The sequence below is a fragment of the Vespula vulgaris genome, chromosome 5, assembly GCF_905475345.1.
Source record: "Vespula vulgaris chromosome 5, iyVesVulg1.1, whole genome shotgun sequence".
Taxonomy (NCBI): Eukaryota; Metazoa; Arthropoda; class Insecta; order Hymenoptera; family Vespidae; genus Vespula; species Vespula vulgaris.
This window is the reverse complement of record NC_066590.1, coordinates 7,044,556-7,061,325: the sequence shown is the minus strand read 5'-3', so window position 1 is coordinate 7,061,325 and position 16,770 is coordinate 7,044,556. Positions and strand designations below refer to the sequence as shown.

The 16,770-nt window shown below is 38.6% G+C and overlaps 1 protein-coding gene across 2 annotated transcripts in view; it reads left to right on the top strand.

Annotated features, from left to right (window-relative positions):
• The first annotated feature begins 1,190 nt into the window (after positions 1 to 1,190).
• LOC127063771 (failed axon connections) overlaps positions 1,191 to 16,770 on the top strand; it is a 42,193-nt gene continuing 26,613 nt past the window's right edge. Inside the window, exon 1 of one of the 2 annotated variants that reach the window (XM_050993949.1) lies at positions 1,191 to 1,935. In XM_050993949.1, coding sequence (XP_050849906.1) covers positions 1,570 to 1,935 — 366 coding nt within the window. In that variant the 5' untranslated portion in view covers positions 1,191 to 1,569. The remainder of the gene's footprint in view (positions 1,936 to 16,770) is intronic. The other variant, XM_050993950.1, reaches the window with a different exon arrangement.

Genomic DNA, 16,770 nt, shown 5'->3' with positions numbered 1-16,770 from the left:
TCGAACGTTTCTTGCTAGTCCAGCAGGGTTAAAAAGTCACACGCGCGTGTACGTATCGCCACCCCTTTCTTATTCCATCGAATGTGTACATGGAACAAATACGGGTGTACGTAAATACATATGTGTAGACATACGTATGTATCTACATAATAAGCGTTTCTAAATCTATTCGTTGGAAATTCGTTAAGCCGGACCCTCCTTCACCCTTAGCGAAACGCGGAGCAACGTGAGCTAACAGCCCCTTTCACACGAATTCGATTCGATGTCCAGCATGGCCAATGTCGAGGGTGTGCGTTAAGCGACGAAAAGATCCTTTCTAATACCACCAAACACCTTACTAATCTCTTTCCTTTCAATATCGATGATAACGAGATCGGTAAGAAGGTTGGAAAAGTCGATGCCTTGTCTCCGAGGGATGTGTGAGGATACACGTCTTCTATACCGGCAGAGGGAATTCTTAAGGAGCAACAGAAGAGAGAGAGAGAGAGAGAGAGAGAGAGAGAGAGAGAGAGAGAGAAAAGAGAGAATCTAGCTAAAGCATCATAGAATCCAGCTCGCAAGTACTTCCTCAAATACAGGGCGAAGTATAGAACAAGAGAGAGAGAGAAAGAAGTCTATGGTCTGGGCACGTAGAGAGGTGGAAAAAAGTAATCCGTGAAAAGGGTGTTCTTTGGTATAGCTCTCGCATCTTTCTCTCTCTTTCTCTCTCTCTTCTCGGTTGCGCGCGACGTTGCCGGGTCCTTGGACGCGCACGGCGGTGGTGGCGACGTTGCCGAAGGGCGTAGGGCGTCAGCGTTCTCTGAAAGAGAAAGAGAGAGAGAGAGAGAGAGAGAGAGATAGGGATAGAGATAGATAGACGAAGAGTAAGAAAGAAAGAAAGAGTATAGAGTAGCCAGAGCAGGAAGAGGGGGCAGGAGGAGAAGGAGGAGGGCGAGCCAGGGGTGGCGGAGCAATTAAATATGGCGTCCGTGTCTACGGCGGCGGGGTGTGGCGCTCGCGCATGCGCGGAACGTTCGCGTAGGCCTCGCGCAGGAGCGAGAAGGACGAGAGGAGCGTGCGAGAGAGAAGGAGAAAGCGCGGATCGAGTGTACGTAGGGGAGCGGGGGAGGGGGACGGTAGGTTGAGCGAGAGGGGGGGAGCGTCGCCGAGTGGAATGACGGGGCTCTCTCCGGCGTAGACACACCGGGGGGGTATCGAGAGGAGAAGGAGCCGGCCGGCGAGGCAGAGAGAGAGACGACGTGCACCGAGGAGTACCCGGCGTAACGTTCGTGCGGTGCGTGCTGTCGTCGAGACTAGTCGTCGGTGGTTGCTGCTACGATCCGAGAGTGTTCCGATCGCTCTTCGTGCGTACACTTCGCTTCTTTTTTACAAACGCATAGATACGTATATATTGTAAGACGAAACACTCTCGATATATAGACATATCGGTCGTGAGAGAAAGAAAGAAAGAGAGATACAGCTAGAGATAGAGATAGAGAAGGGAAGATACACGCATATCAGGGAAGAGGAAAAGACTTTCGCGTGCGAAGGGCAATTCTCGATCGAGAGTAAAAGAGAATCAGTTTCGAAATGACGATGGCTACCGAAACGGAGAACAACGGGCCCGAGAGTAAGGAGATAAAGGACGTGAAAGAAATGAAAGAGGCTCTGAAGGACGAGACGCCGCCGGACAACAAGCAAGAGGAGAAGGACGCCGCTAAGAAGGAGGAGGCCGGGAAAAAGGAGGAGACGGCCGACGCCGCCGGTGCCGGCGGCGGAACCGCCGCCTCCGCGGCGTCCTCCGCACCGGCGAAGCCCGTCACCGTTCATAAGACCAACTACGAGAAGGACGTTGTTTATCTCTATCAATTCTTCCGTACTGCGCTTTTGCCCTCGATTTCACCTTATTGCCTCAAGGTCGAGACGTGGCTACGATTGAATGGTATCAAGTACGAGGTAAGTCCCTCGTAGTTTGTTATTATTTTTTTTCCCTTCCTTTTCTCTTTATCTCCCTTTTTTTTATTTACCTTCCCTTTTACTTACTTCTTACCTATCCCTCTATCCAGTACGCATCGTTCTTTGTTTGTACCCTTATGTACGTCGTGGGAGTTGCCGTCATCGTCATCGTCGTCGTCGTCGTCATTGTTGAAGGACAACGGGGTTGATCACCTCGCCCGTTCTAGAACGGCTGATCGATGGATTTTACCCGCGTTAAAGCTTCCCATTCCTAGGCGTCGCGTTTCTACGGGGTAGCGCGGGACGCTGGTTCACTCCCCCTCTTCTCTCTCTTTCTCTCTATCTCTATCTCTATCTATCGCTCTCTCGCCTGCCTCTCCCACTACCTCCCTCCTCGTCGCGCCAGCTTCGAAGTCCTGCTCAACTTTGATGTACCGAGGGAGCTACGAACTCTCTCACCTCACCCTATATATACTTGTATATATATATATATATATCTATATACGTATATTATGTAATATATACATGCAGAGCGAACGAAGACCCGATTCGATAAAATCTTTTCCTGTATTTTCGATCTATCTATCATCGACAGATTATTATATGCGTGAGTAATCTTGTAGATGGAGTACTTGCTCCTGTAGTTTTTCGAACGCTCCCGAAGGAGGACGCTGATTGGTCGTTCGTTGGGGTGGGAAGAGGAACGTCGGGAGTAAGAGTCTCGTATTACTATTATTATTATTGTTACTATGTATTATTATTACTATCATCATCATCATCGTCGTCGTCGTTATAATTATCGTTATTATTAATATATTTTATAGATACCAAATAGATGTTCTTTATCGTAACGTAATTATCGTTGTCGTCGTAAATAATTCGTGAAAGTTACGGGAGAATTTCTCGCTCGTTTCGTTTGCCATTTGGATCGACCAATCAACGCGTTCGGTGCACAGATCGAACCTGTACGCCTTCGGATATCCGGATAACGGGATTCGATTGTAACAGCTACGTAGTAGTGTAGTAGTAGTAGTAATCTATCCGGTCCACTCCTGTGTACCGCTCGATCGCGATTCTCGGGGTAGGTTGTTCCTTCGCAGATCGTTTCAAAATGGCGTCTCTACTGTCAAGCTTCGAAATGCACCGAAATGCACCATATTTCAGCACTCATCGTTTATCTATGCGATCACTATTTATTTTATTATTCGCATTAGTATTTATTTATTTCGCTTTCTTCTTTCTTTTTTATTTTATTCTATTTTATTTTATTCGAGTATATCGCAATTAGATAGTTCGCGTAAAATACAAGAAAGAAAGAAAGAAAAGTGAGAGCACCTTGTAGATATGCTGTACCGTTGTATATCGTGAATATATACATAAATGCATACATTGCAAGGCTCAACCGATATTCTATTCGCTCGTAAATTCAAACTCCGTCGATTTCCAAGAGTGCAGAAGAACAACGATGAAAGCGTTCTCCGAACTCGACGATCCGTGTTATTCGATTCGGTCGCTAAATGTATCTTCGAACGAATCGGTCGAACGACTTGAAAAGGAATCGTAATTTCCGCTCGTTTCTTCCTTCGATTACTCTTCGATTCCGTTCGATCAGGAAAGATCCTAGATACTTCAGCGGTTTACCAATGTAACACGTAGGATGTTTCTTTCTTATTTCTTTTTCTTTCTTTTTTACAAGATAAAATAGGTTAAATATCTTCTAGAGATTTCAACGTTTCACAAACTTCGAACGTGTTCGGTTCCGAGGAAAGAGAATTTTTTTATCGTTATCTCTTCGATCTTCCATCCGATCTCTCTCTTTCTCTTTCCCTCGTTCTTTTCAATTCTGCCGATATGTATCAGATAAACGGTCGTATACCTTAGTCCTTTGCGAAGGACTACGGTTGAGAGAGCGGATTCCTAGGGGCAAATATTTATAGAGATACGAAGATGAAGTGTTTACATCCGGACTTTCGAACGAGCCGTGACGAGATAACGTTTCCTTTTGTCGATCGTTTTAAGAGAGAGAGATAAAGAGAAAGGAGGAAACCTCGATAAGAAGATTCTCCAAATCGTGACAAATTTTCTCGAGCGAAACGTCGGATAGGTTTTTCAAATTTCCCGCCAATTTTTACGTACTCGGATCCGCCATGAAAAATCTATGCTCTCTTAAACGCGAAAGAGAGGTGAAAGGCCTCTCTCTCCCTCTTTCAGTCCGCGCAGAGAGAACGCATTCCTACGGACTTTTAAAACGGGTTTTAGCAGAGGAACGAAGAGAGAGAGAGAGAGAGAGAGAGAGAGGGGCAGAAGCAAAGGGAGAGAAAGAGAGAGAGAGAGAGAGGAGGAGGAGAAGGAGGAAGAGGAGGAGAGAAAGAGGGAGAGGGAGAGGGAGAGGTAGAGGTAGAGGGTAGAGAGGGAGCGAAGCCCATTGGAGGGCTTCCAAGTTGAACGCAGCCAAATGCCCTCGTGAGCCTTGATCCTGCGCTCTGTTTTGGTAGGGCCGATGGACCCTGTGGAGATAGAGTAGAAGGAGGAGCAGAAGAAGGATGAGGTGAAGAGTGCTGGTGGGAGACGGGAGGAAGGATGTATGTTTCAGGAGGGCTCTCGAAACTGGCGAGTCGCGTTCTCTCGATGAGATTCACATACATGCATACATGCATATATACATAGGATACATGCGTAGAGATGTCAAGCTACCGACTTTTGACAAGCTACGAACTTTTATCGTTATTCTATTCCTTCTCTTCCTTCTCGTTTCTTCGTTACGTACCCAGTTTAAGATCGAGATCGAAAAAATTGAAAACAAAATGGCGGATTATTCTCGACTTGTACACGACACGTGAAAATCAATATACGACGCTATTATACATCCGCGTTTTGCAATGTACGTTTGAGAACAAAATGGCGGCTGATTATTTCGGGTTACTTTATCGCGGGATTACGCGGAAAGTCATAATCAAAAATATTCTATTTCTTTCAGCTTTGATATTATGATTATATATCTAATCAGTTTTGAGCGAGAAAATGATACGAGCATAGATCCGGCAATTCGTGAATATTCTCGGAAGAAGTCCTTAATGACGAAATGAAAAATTCGAATAACAGTATAACAGTAAGACTAGAGAAAGAGAGAGAGAGAGAGAGAGAGAGAGAGAGAGAGAGAGAGAGAGAAAGGAAATGAATATTTTGAGATAAGTGAGAAGTCAAGGAGAATCGATTTTTTAATTTATTTTGCGTGTCACTGTGCTATCCAGCAAGCTTTGTTTTACCTTACGCGATATCTCGATATAGTCGTTGGTTAAAAAAAAATTATGTGCCAGTACGAAAATAAGTTAAAGTAGGGAGATTAGATTGGGTCATGACGATTAAAATAAAGTAAACGTTATTTCAGAAATTCTCGTACAAAAAAAAAAAAAAAAGAAATGTCTGAAGCACGGTAAAAGTTTAAAGAAATCTTTCGTTTACGACGTTGGCCGATATTTACCCACTTCGTATCGATAATTTCTCCTTCGAGAGAGAAGAAATATTATCAATAAAATACACCCTATGCTTTCTTTACTTCAAACCGATATGTCTATGTACGTTCTTATCACGTTCGCGTTGCATTTACGTAAAATTTTTTTTTTCGCAATTTATTTATACCCAAGGGCGATAGACATTATCTGCTTTTGCCTCGACGTATCACGGACTCTTATAAAAGAGAAAGAGAGAGAAAGAAAGAGAGAGAGAGAAAGCGATCTTCTCGTTTCCTCAACCGTCTGCATCAGCAACAGATTTCGTGTAAGTTGGCATCTTCGTCGTCTTTTCCACTCACGATTGAATATTCTCTCGAGGATGCTTTTACGTACGTACGTACGTATATACATACATATATATATATATATATATATATACGTCCTCGCAAGTGGCATTTTTGTCTTGAGAAGCTCCCTCGTCTTCTTCTCCCTCTGCAATGTTCCACGACCGACATCTGTTGAACATACATAACGCTTTTCCTTCGAGAGAATTTACAAAGAATAGGGTGTACCTTCTGTCCCTTTTCCTTCTCTTATTAATCCAACAAATTCCAAGATAATCGTACATTTTTCCAAAAGTTTGATTTTTATTAGTAATTTTTCGTGTTTCCTTCATTTTACTTGGTTGATAATATCCGTACGTTTTCGTAATATATTATTAGGATTTATCGTAAGTATTATCTTTATAGAATAATCCAAATAAGTAATTAAACGATAGGGTTAAATAAGATTTTAAACGATACGTAAAAGCGATTAGGTGTATCGATTATTATTCAATGTTTAATTTTCTTGTTTTTTTTTCATATGAAAAGAAATATCGCGTTATTTAATGTCCCCCTTTTCAAGGGGAAGTACATTGGAAAGTTAGTCGCGATTTTACGTTTTACGCTCTCGTTACGATATATCCTTCCGTTTTTTCTTCCGTGTATGACGCATGACACGAGCCCCTCGTTGATTGTTTACGCGATTTCCGGATATTTTTTTTCTTCTTTTTTTTTTTTCATTTTTCTCCTTTTGACGCATCACGGAAGACAGTCGATAAGTTTGTAAATGACGTCGTTCTATCGCAAGTTAAATGTTTGTAATCAGGCAATACACGAGAACACGAGAATTAATATTAAATCGTGCTTTTCTCTTTGTCCAGAACAAACTTTGTTATCATACTTTGGTAATTTCTCATCATAACTTTTTTTTTTTCGGTGTACGGAAAACTTATAAAAGACTCTTCTCTCATTCTCTCTTTTTCTCTGAAGCAAATACCTACTACGTAGCTTCTTAAGAGACTTCGATTGGCAACTTTTCGTCGCCTAAACATCGCTCGGAGAAGCCGATTTATGCTCCGATAGAAAATTCCAACTCTTTGATGAAACTTTTCAATGGATTCGAGACGGGGCCATTGAACGGCAAGGGTAGTAGAAATAAGTCGATGTTAAGGTTCGAAGAAGTTTGTGGGTGGTACGAAAGATTCTTTTTTACTTCGCGAAACTTTTTTGATATTGTTACAGAGATCTACGATATACTTACGTATATGTGTGTGTGTATGGTGTGAGTTAATAATTACCCTTGCTCGTTATAACTTTTTATTTATTTATACTCGGGTAAAAGAAAAAGAAAAAAAAAGAAAATATGATGTCTCGAATTTAATTTATTTTATTTTATATGTACTATATTTTTTTATTATATTTTCTTTTTTTCGTATTACTGACTCGTATACTATATATTATATTTTTATTAACACTATATATATATATATATATATATATATATATATATATATATATATGTATGTATGTGTATTATGTTACAAACAAAAAATCTAATCCCGTTGACGCAAGTTGTAAAAAATATATGTATACTGTTTTACGAACGAGCTCTTTTATTCCGATAACGAATCGACAGAATTGGGACAAAAGAGGTCACAGGTATTACGGAGGAAGTTCCTATTGAACTAATCATTACCAAGATAGGTATAAATAACGCGCAGAATGGCTCGAATCAATTGGCCGACTTGGCCAATTTCGTTCTGGTATAAATTATGCGTACTCATTTCCTGAAAATACTTCACCCCCGCGCATTCGAGTTCGATTTTGAGTGCATAGGCATTTCCTTTTTCCGAATTTTCGTTTCTCTTGTTTTTTTCTTTCGTTTTTCTTTTTCTGTTCCTTTTTATTTATTTCTTCGATTAAGATATATTCTCGTGAAATTTTCTGGAAGACGAAGATAAGTAATATTCTTAAATTTCGCGCCTTTATATGAAACTTCGTGCTATCGATACTACGGACGAATGGCTCGTAATTCAAAACAGGTACGTCGATTTTAATTACATTAAATATGTTTATGACGTAGATATTAAACGAAAAAAAAAAAATGATGAAGAAAAAGGCAGGTCTCTCTTTGTCTTCTTCCACTTCACCTCTCACGCTTTCGTGATGCTCACACGACACGTGTTCCTTTATTACGAGAAAGTTTCCACGCGATAAAGAACAAAATCGTGATGCATTTTATCGTCGTCTTACAAGCGGATAGATATTTTTGAACAAGAGAGAGAACGAGAGATATATGTATATATATATATATATATATATATATATATATATATATGAATTGTTATTTATGTATACGTCATAGATGCAAAAGAATTTTGCAGAAACTTTGAACGAATGACAATTATAATAAATGAGATCATTTTCTGTAATAATCTCTGTTTTTTTACATTTATCAAGAAAAAAAAAGAAAAGCAATGATAAAACAATATTGTTCATTATCCATATCGACGATTGAACTTTTTGTATTGTAAATAATGAAATTTAAGATGGATCAATCCTCTCTCTTTTCTTCGTAATATCTTCGTCATGGTAACTAAGAAATTAAGCGAAATATAAAGAAAAAGAAGAAGAGGAAAAAAGTCGAAGGCAAAGGAATGCGGTGGAAAAGGAAGACTTTTCGTGGGTGCGTAAATTGATACTAATTAAAAAAAATTAACCTCATTAAGCGTGCTATGACAATTCGACGAAGAAAGAAGGTTACTCAAAATTGTTCCTCTCTCTTTCTCTTTCCTTTTTTTTCTGGGGACATTGTTCTAAGATTCGTGACGTCAAACATTTGTCATCGTCATTATTCTTAATTACGTTGAAATTGGGAAAGAGAAGAAAGGAGAGAACTTTAACCGACTCGGATCGATTCGCTTTTTATCTTGGACGATAAAAATGTTTATTTTTTTCTCTTTTTCGTATCGAATAATAAAACATCGTAAAAATATAGGAAAGTCGTGTGTTTCGATATTATACTTGGGATGATTTTTTCATCTCTAACTCTACATCTCTTTTCACCGTACGTACACCGTACAGAACAACACACACACATATATATACATATATTATATACATATATTTACGTGTACTCTTATTATGTGCAAGTACATATATGCTTCTTCTCGAGCATAGAAACGGGCCGTGCATAAATCACGCTGGATGAGTTTAAAGTGGCGCGAAACAGAAAATGCAATTAGAAGCGTAGCCACGTGCTTTATACGTATATGTACATCTGTATGAATATATGTATTAATATGAGCTAAGTACGCGTATGTACATAAATACAAAATATATATTATATGTATGTGCATTCGAAGGAACATGGAATTTTAACGTGAGATCTTTTCGATGTTAGTCGTGATTATGAGATGAGGAGGAGGGTGGATTGAAGAGTAGTGAGAGAGTGGGAAAGAGAGACAGAGAGAAAGAGAGAGAGAGAGAGAGAGAGAGAGAGAGAGAGAGAGAGAGAGGAGAAACGAGGCGTTCGTTGAACGCACGTACGTATAGCGCATGCCCGCACGAAGTTGTCGACCGAGCCATTTGTGCCCGGACAATCGATCGTTTCCGACGTTTCTCCAACGCGTTAAACTCGTTTCCGGTCCGATTTGCTCTCCTCCGCAACGTGTGCCGGCTACCAGTCCCTTGTCGTTCGCTTCGTAGCTGAAACGAAAAGTTCTTTACGAAAGCTTTTATACTAGCTATTATTTTGTATAGTATATTACTGAAAGATGCATTTTACAGGTTCACGTATACATATTTATATTTATATAAAAGTATACGCGATTATCGTGTCACGTATCGATCCTCGATTTCCTCTCGCGGTTTTACGATACTAGATCATAAAACTAAAGTCATTTTATCCGGTCCGTTCTTTCGCTCTCTTATGCATTTCCGGTATACAGAGCCTTTCTCTCCCTCTCTCTCTCTCCCTCTCTCTCTCTCTTTCTCTGTATTTTCTTATATCTTTATGTACTCGTGCGAAAGAGAGAGAATAACGAGGAATATGATCCTTGGCTCCATTCGATACACATCGAGTATTACATTATCGTAATTTGTTAATATTCATTTCTCAGTAATATTTTATATTATTCCGGAATAACACAACATTTTGCGAACTCTCTTTATTTTTGACGTTCCTTTTTTAAACACACTTTCGAAGTATAAAATTATTCTCGCTCATTCACTTTTTTATTTTCTCTTATTCATATCACGATTATTTTATTTTATTTATTTATACGAGAAGAAAGAGAGACAGAGAGAGAGAGGGATAGAAAGGATGGTAAGAAGGAAAGAAAAAGAAGAAAAAGAAGGATCCTTGGCCTTCATTCGACGCACAGAAAACGCACATTATACTTTCGTAACGCGCTAATGAGAGAAAGCCCAGATCTCCGCTGCGGAAAATCTGGTAAATTCGATCGAGGTCGAGCGTCTCTTTTGGAGCACGTTAACGAACGATGATGCAGGCTCTCTTCGTTAACGAAATTATCGAGGCGAATAAGAAAACAGAGCGAGAGAAAAAAGAGAGAGAGAGAGAGAAAGAAAGAAAGAAGAAGAGATATGACAAGAAAGATAACTTCGTTATTCGTTATATTCGTGAGAAAATGTCGATCCCTTGCAAAATTTCGCCTTGTTATACAGCATCTTCTCTTTATTCTCTTTCGTGATACGTATAATCGAGATGAATCAGCAGCTACTGTGTTTACATTGTGAGTCATCTCGAAACTATTCTCATCATAGTCTACTATGAAAAAACAAATCGATGTATATATATACATATGCAAGTTTATATTTTTCTTATTTTGTTCGAAATTATTAAATGCTTCGTTCGTCGTCGTTCTTATCGAGCACGAAAGAAAGAGAGAGAGAGAGAGAGAGGGAGGGAGAAAGAGAAAGAAAGATTTGGATTTATTTTTCATATTTCTTTCTTCTTTTTTTTTTATTATTTTTATTATTTTTTTCTTCGAAAATAGTAACGCGAAATTCGAAACAGATTTCTTTACATACTTCTCTTATTCCGTACTACTTTGCAAAAGCATTACTTAATCCTTTTAATTTTCTTTCGTTTTCTGTTTTTCATTTTTGGTTTTTCTGAAGATAAAATCTAGAGAAAGGCACTTACAGGAAATATATAGAAAAGAATATTTTTCTTTTCGGAAAATCGTTTAGACAAGTATGTTATCGCTTAGAACAAGAATGTGGCTCTGCATCGTCCCTTTTTCTCAACCCTTCTCTTTTTCTTTTTCTTTTTCTTTCCTTCTTTTTCCTGCTTTCTAATCGTACCGAGGGAACGCAAAACTGACGAACATAGAATTTCTTCTTCTCACTTCCGCGTTCTCTCTTAAGTAACGTTCGGTGTCACGGTAGCCACGAAAGGGATAGTGGTAGCCCGGACACGTACTCTGCAGATAGAGAATGAGAAAAAAGATTTTGTCTATGTGTGTCCGTGTGTGTGAGAGAGAAAGAAAGAGAGACAGAGAGAAAGAGAGACAGACAGATCTAGCTTCGAGATTTAAAATCAGGGGATAACGTTGTACAAGTATTTGCAGTGCTTTAATCCTCTCCGGAATCCTCCCGAGAGTGTGTTTCTCCTATGCATATAACTACGTACGTGTGCGAGTTTGCATGTATATGTGTCTATTTGTATTTGTCGTCGATCGAGGAGGTGCTTTCGAACGGGAAACCTTTTCAATACGAATAATTCGGTCGTGGGCTTGGAAAGGGCTCAAATATCGACAGAATCTCTATTTTCGAGAAAAGATAAAAATGTTGCTTGTCGCGTTTTATTTCATTTTATTTTACTTTTACTTTATTTCTCTTTTCATTAATTTTTTTTTCAAACGTTCTCTCTCTCTCTCTCTCTCTCTTTTTTATTGAATGATTTTTTTCAACAAAGACAGTTCGCTTTACGATCGATATTTCTATGGTTTGTTTAAAGAAAGGATTTATAAGAACGAATTGGAGTATTCATATCGCTCTTAGAGTTTGTCATGGCTTGGCCGTGCGAACAATGTACCGCCGGTGCGAAACCGGTTCGTCGTATGATAAATACAGAAAGTTTTTCGCAATGGAGAACCGGTAATCTGTAAAATATAACTGGTAGACCAGAGAGCGAGTTGTCGTTATCGCTCGTGCTGGATCGAATCCGAGGATCGGAAACGTAAACGTTGTGCCGCTCCTTTCGTTCACGTGCATACGTATGTACATACATATGTATATATGTGCACATACACACACACACACACACACACACACACACACACACACACACACACACACACACATATATATAGATCAATGAAATTATAATTGTCAATTTTTATAATCGAATGTAACAAAAAAGAACCAAAAAAAGAAGAAAGAGTTAAATACCTACGTTGTCACATTGGAATCTCTTAAAAAAAGGAAAAGAAAGAGAAAAGAACGTATAAAAATTCGACTTAGTAGTAGTAGTAGTAGTAATAGTAGCAGATTCTTAACTAATTACAAACGACGTATGCTCGTGTTACGAAAAAAAAGGATAGTAATAGGGATGGGAAAGTAAGAAAAAAAAGTCAAAAAAGAAATGGAATTAATATTGTACCTCTTTATTCGTCCATGAAAAAAAGCAAAAGAAAAAGAAAAAAATAAAATAAAATAAAAGAAGACCCAAGAACTTTACAATATAGATTCAAAAGCGTTGGCGAAGAGGCGGAGGGAGCAACGGGAGGATTAGGAGCGATATACAAGAGAACAATGTAACTCTGGACTCTAACGAGACGTTCGTGGGACGTGTTTTTGTTTAGTCGGCCGACTTGCATTGGGTGCTGCATGGAGAATATACGGGGGACAAAAAATAACAAATAAACAAACAAAAAAGAAAAACAAGGAGAAAAAATAAAGAGAAAGGAAAAAAGGGACAAGTTCGTCGGTGTGACCAAACTCTGGTGTAGGGGGTGGTAAAGGATTGGGTGAGGCCAGAAGAACAAAAAGAGAGCTAAAGAGAGAGAGAGAGAGAGAGAGAGAGAGAGAGAGAGAGAGAGAGAGAGAGAGATGCATTGGTGAGATCGTAGGTACCAAGAAAGAGAGAGAAAGAGATAGAGCAAAGCGACTGGTGCAGCTGCACGCATCTCTGACCTTCGGTGATTGCATTGGCGTAGGTAGATGGGATCTCTGCACAAAAGAGCAACCAATAGCTGTCTCTTTCTCTGTCTCTTTTTTATCTCTTTTTCCATGGCATCTCTCGTGCAGCAGCGAGAAAAAGACGATATAACGGCACATTGCTCGTCGCTAAAATGGCTCGTTTAAAATCCTTTTTCAAGAATCCTTTTCCTTCCATCGTCATACACTTTCACGTAAATTACCTTTTCGTCTTTATTCGACTCTTAGTCTTCATTGTTGCGAGCGTATATCATGTCTCCACTTTGTTAAATAAATAAAAGACGAGAGTTTTTACGTTAAAGAATGTTAAAGAGAGAGAAAGAGAGAAAGGTAAAAGGATAAAACAATTATGTATACGTAATATTAAAGATGCATAAGAGGGAAAGAGAAAGAAAGAGAGAGAATGAGAGAGAGAGAGAGATGGAGAACAAAAGGTGCGAACAGGTGTCTATGTCCCTTTAAACGAAGAGACATTTCGTAAGGATATTACACCGGAAGTGACGACCTTAAAAGCGTACGGACCACGTCAAGGATACTCACGAATGATTTATACATGCATGCATACGTATATATGTATATACATACATAGTAGATAGTACTTACGTACGTACGAACTCTTGGCCGTGTATTTCGCGAAGAGGAAATAAGGATAGAGAGAATCGAGTGAACTCTCCGTATCTTCTCTCTCTCTCTCTCTCTCTTCCTCTCTTTCAAAGCTATGCAACAACTATGGGCTAGGTACCTCTCGAAGAGTTTAACGAGCCGTGAAACTAGCTGACTCATAGAACTTAAATGCTTTCTACCGAGAAAGATAGAGCACATTTAGTGAATTCCTATCGTTTATCGTGAAAAAAAAAGATATGGCTTGAGAGGGTAGAGAAAAATCTCTTTTCTTTTTTTCTCCTCCATAGTCGTCGTCTGAAAATTTTCGACAAGGAAAAATAAAGGGAAAAGGAGAAGGGATAAGTGTCACGTTCTCTTAACGCCCGAAGAAATTCGATAGCGTCTGACAAGAAAGTGTGCAACTTTTTTAAAGTAACGCGTTTGCGGTGAATTATCGGTCCTCTCTTTCTCTCTCTCTCTCTCTCTCTCTCTCTCTCTCTCTCTCTCTCTCTCTCTCCCTCTCCTATAAATAGATTGTCGAGTCGTGTACGTGAATGCACGTGCACGCGGCCTAGTGTCGCGTAATATGATAGTGTGAAAGTTATATGAAAATATCATGACTGTTTTGGTTGAGGAGAGAGAAGACTTCTCATATTTAATAGTTTTAGGTTTAACATTTGTAAGAAATCAAAAAAAGAAAAAGAATTTTACCAAACAATGTTTAGAGATTTTTAATCATAGAATATCACAATCAACCTTTTATTTTATCATTTCTTCATAAATAAAAAAAAATATATATATATATAAAAAATATGTAATTTATATATAAAGTTAAATCGAACGATAGATCGGATCGATCTTAACACAAATCTCGAGTCTCTTCGTTTGCACGTATTATCGATCGGTTAGTTAACGGTCAATGTAACAACGCGACCATGATCAATCAATTAAAGGATTGATTGATTAGCTGATAGATTATTGAACGTAACAGTCTCCAAACGTATTGATTTACCGACTACATTATTGCGTCGTCATCAGGACGCACTTATGTTTGCATTTTATCGATTTTCTACGACGATCATAGCGAGTCATAAGAATGGAATTTTTCGATGCGCAGGTGTGCCATTCGATTCAATAATAATTATTATTGTTATTCCTTTTTTTATAATCGTTTATACATACATACCTGCATATATACATATAATACATACATACAAACATACATATGTATATAGACGTACGTATGTAGTTTCGCATTTCATAAAAATTATTTGCACTTTTCTCAACGCTCTTGCTATGCACGCCATCGAGCATGACGGAAGGTCGAGCGATAAAAATCTTTAAAGTTCCTTTAATTCTTTGGAAAATTCGCTGAGAAAAACCATATGGAAAGAGAGAGGGTCTGTCCACATTTTCTCCCCTATTTTTTTCAAACGTCGGTCATCTTCCTTCGGCTATTGAAATAGCCATGGCCGGTATGTTATTCTTCTGGGAAACCGTTTTGAAAGGTAAAAAATATGACGTTATTAGTGAGTTTGTATGAGAGAGAGAAAGAGAGAGAGAAAGAGAGAGAGAGAGAGAGAAAGAGAAAGAGTAGAGCGTAATAGAGGTGGGAAAGGTAAAGAGTGTGTAAGGGTGAAGAGGGAGAAGGAGGAGTGTGTGTTCGGTTTACCCACATCTTCTCTACCTGCACATTTCCGGCGATTTAAAGACCCCGACCTGCCTCAAGCGTAAAGTAGGCGCGTATTTCCCCTACCATAAGCACGTACGCACACCTAACTGACTTCTCGAATATGTTTCTTCGTGTGTGCATCATACGTATATAGGTATATGTATATAATCTACGTGTGTACGCGAGCGTGGTCATACGGTAGTAGGTCAAAGTAACGAAGTCTCTCTCTCTCTCTCTCTCTCTCTCTCTCTTTTATATTAGGAGTGATATTTCGTGTGCTCGAATTAAAGCTTCACCCGATTTCTAAATTAATCGTTCGCTGAGAGTCGTATTTAATTAAAATATGTCGCGTTAGGTAAGTCGCGGAGAAAAGAGAGAAAGAGAAAGAGAGAAATAGTCAGTAATTACTTTTATAATTATACACTGTATATTAATGATCTTTTTTTTAATGAGGTCGTCTCATGAGCTTCAAAAATCTCTTTTGCTCGATGCAATTAATATTATCGAACTGAGCCGATATTTTTTGTCTATTATTCTCTGTGTTTTTTTTTATGTCTCTCATTCTCTTTCCTATCAACGTTTTATCTAAAATCGTTAGTCGAAGGTTATAAGCAAAGTACATTTTTATGAGTTCGGCTCGAACGAAAACATGATTTTAACGGTACGATATGCAGAGATTGCGACTAACAGGATATATATGAGGAAACGGAATTATTTTATCGTGTAATAATATAAACGTTATAATGCATAAAGGATATTCTGTTAAAAGATAATCGAGATTTTTTTGCTCTATAAGAAATCTAAATTATTTCGTAAAAATAATAATTTTTAATGGGATCGATTAAAGTTCAATAACCTTTGTACATATATATATATATATATATATATATATATATATATATATACACACACATATTTAAAGTTTGTAAACAGAACATTATACATATCTTCCCTCATTTTTTTTCTATTTTTCTTTCACATCTGTTTACTGAAAGTCTATCAATCAAGCTATCTGTCTAAGGCGAAATACGTTTCGTTCCTATTTCCTTCTCTCCACGTGCTTGTCCATAATAAAGAGCCATACTGTTTGAGAGAGAGATCAGAGGATTGTCTTTCTAGCGAACAATAACGTGTTCAACTTCTCCGTTCACGTATTCGCACATTTAACATCGAACGAGGTCGATTCAACCGTGGCTGCCCCTTTTGTTCGCACACTTACTTGTATGCATTTAGTCTAACATTTATATACATATATATATATATATATATATATATATATATACACATGTATACATATATATATATGTAGGGTTCGTAGCTATAGTGTGTATAGGTATATATACATATAGGAGAACGATATCGTACATACGATGTAACGTGTAATCGCGTTTAGTATCGGCTGCGTGCGAACTTCGAGCTCGAAATTAACCCTCCCTGTATTTCCTACGACGATATGACGAAGAGGTGACGGAGAGGAGGAGAAGAAAGGGGAAAGAAGAGGAGAATAGTGCACGAAGGTCGGTTACGCTAGCGTGGGTTTGGGAAATTGATTTAGGAGAGCGGAGAAGATACTCTAATGGGATGCTGGGATAGAGATCGT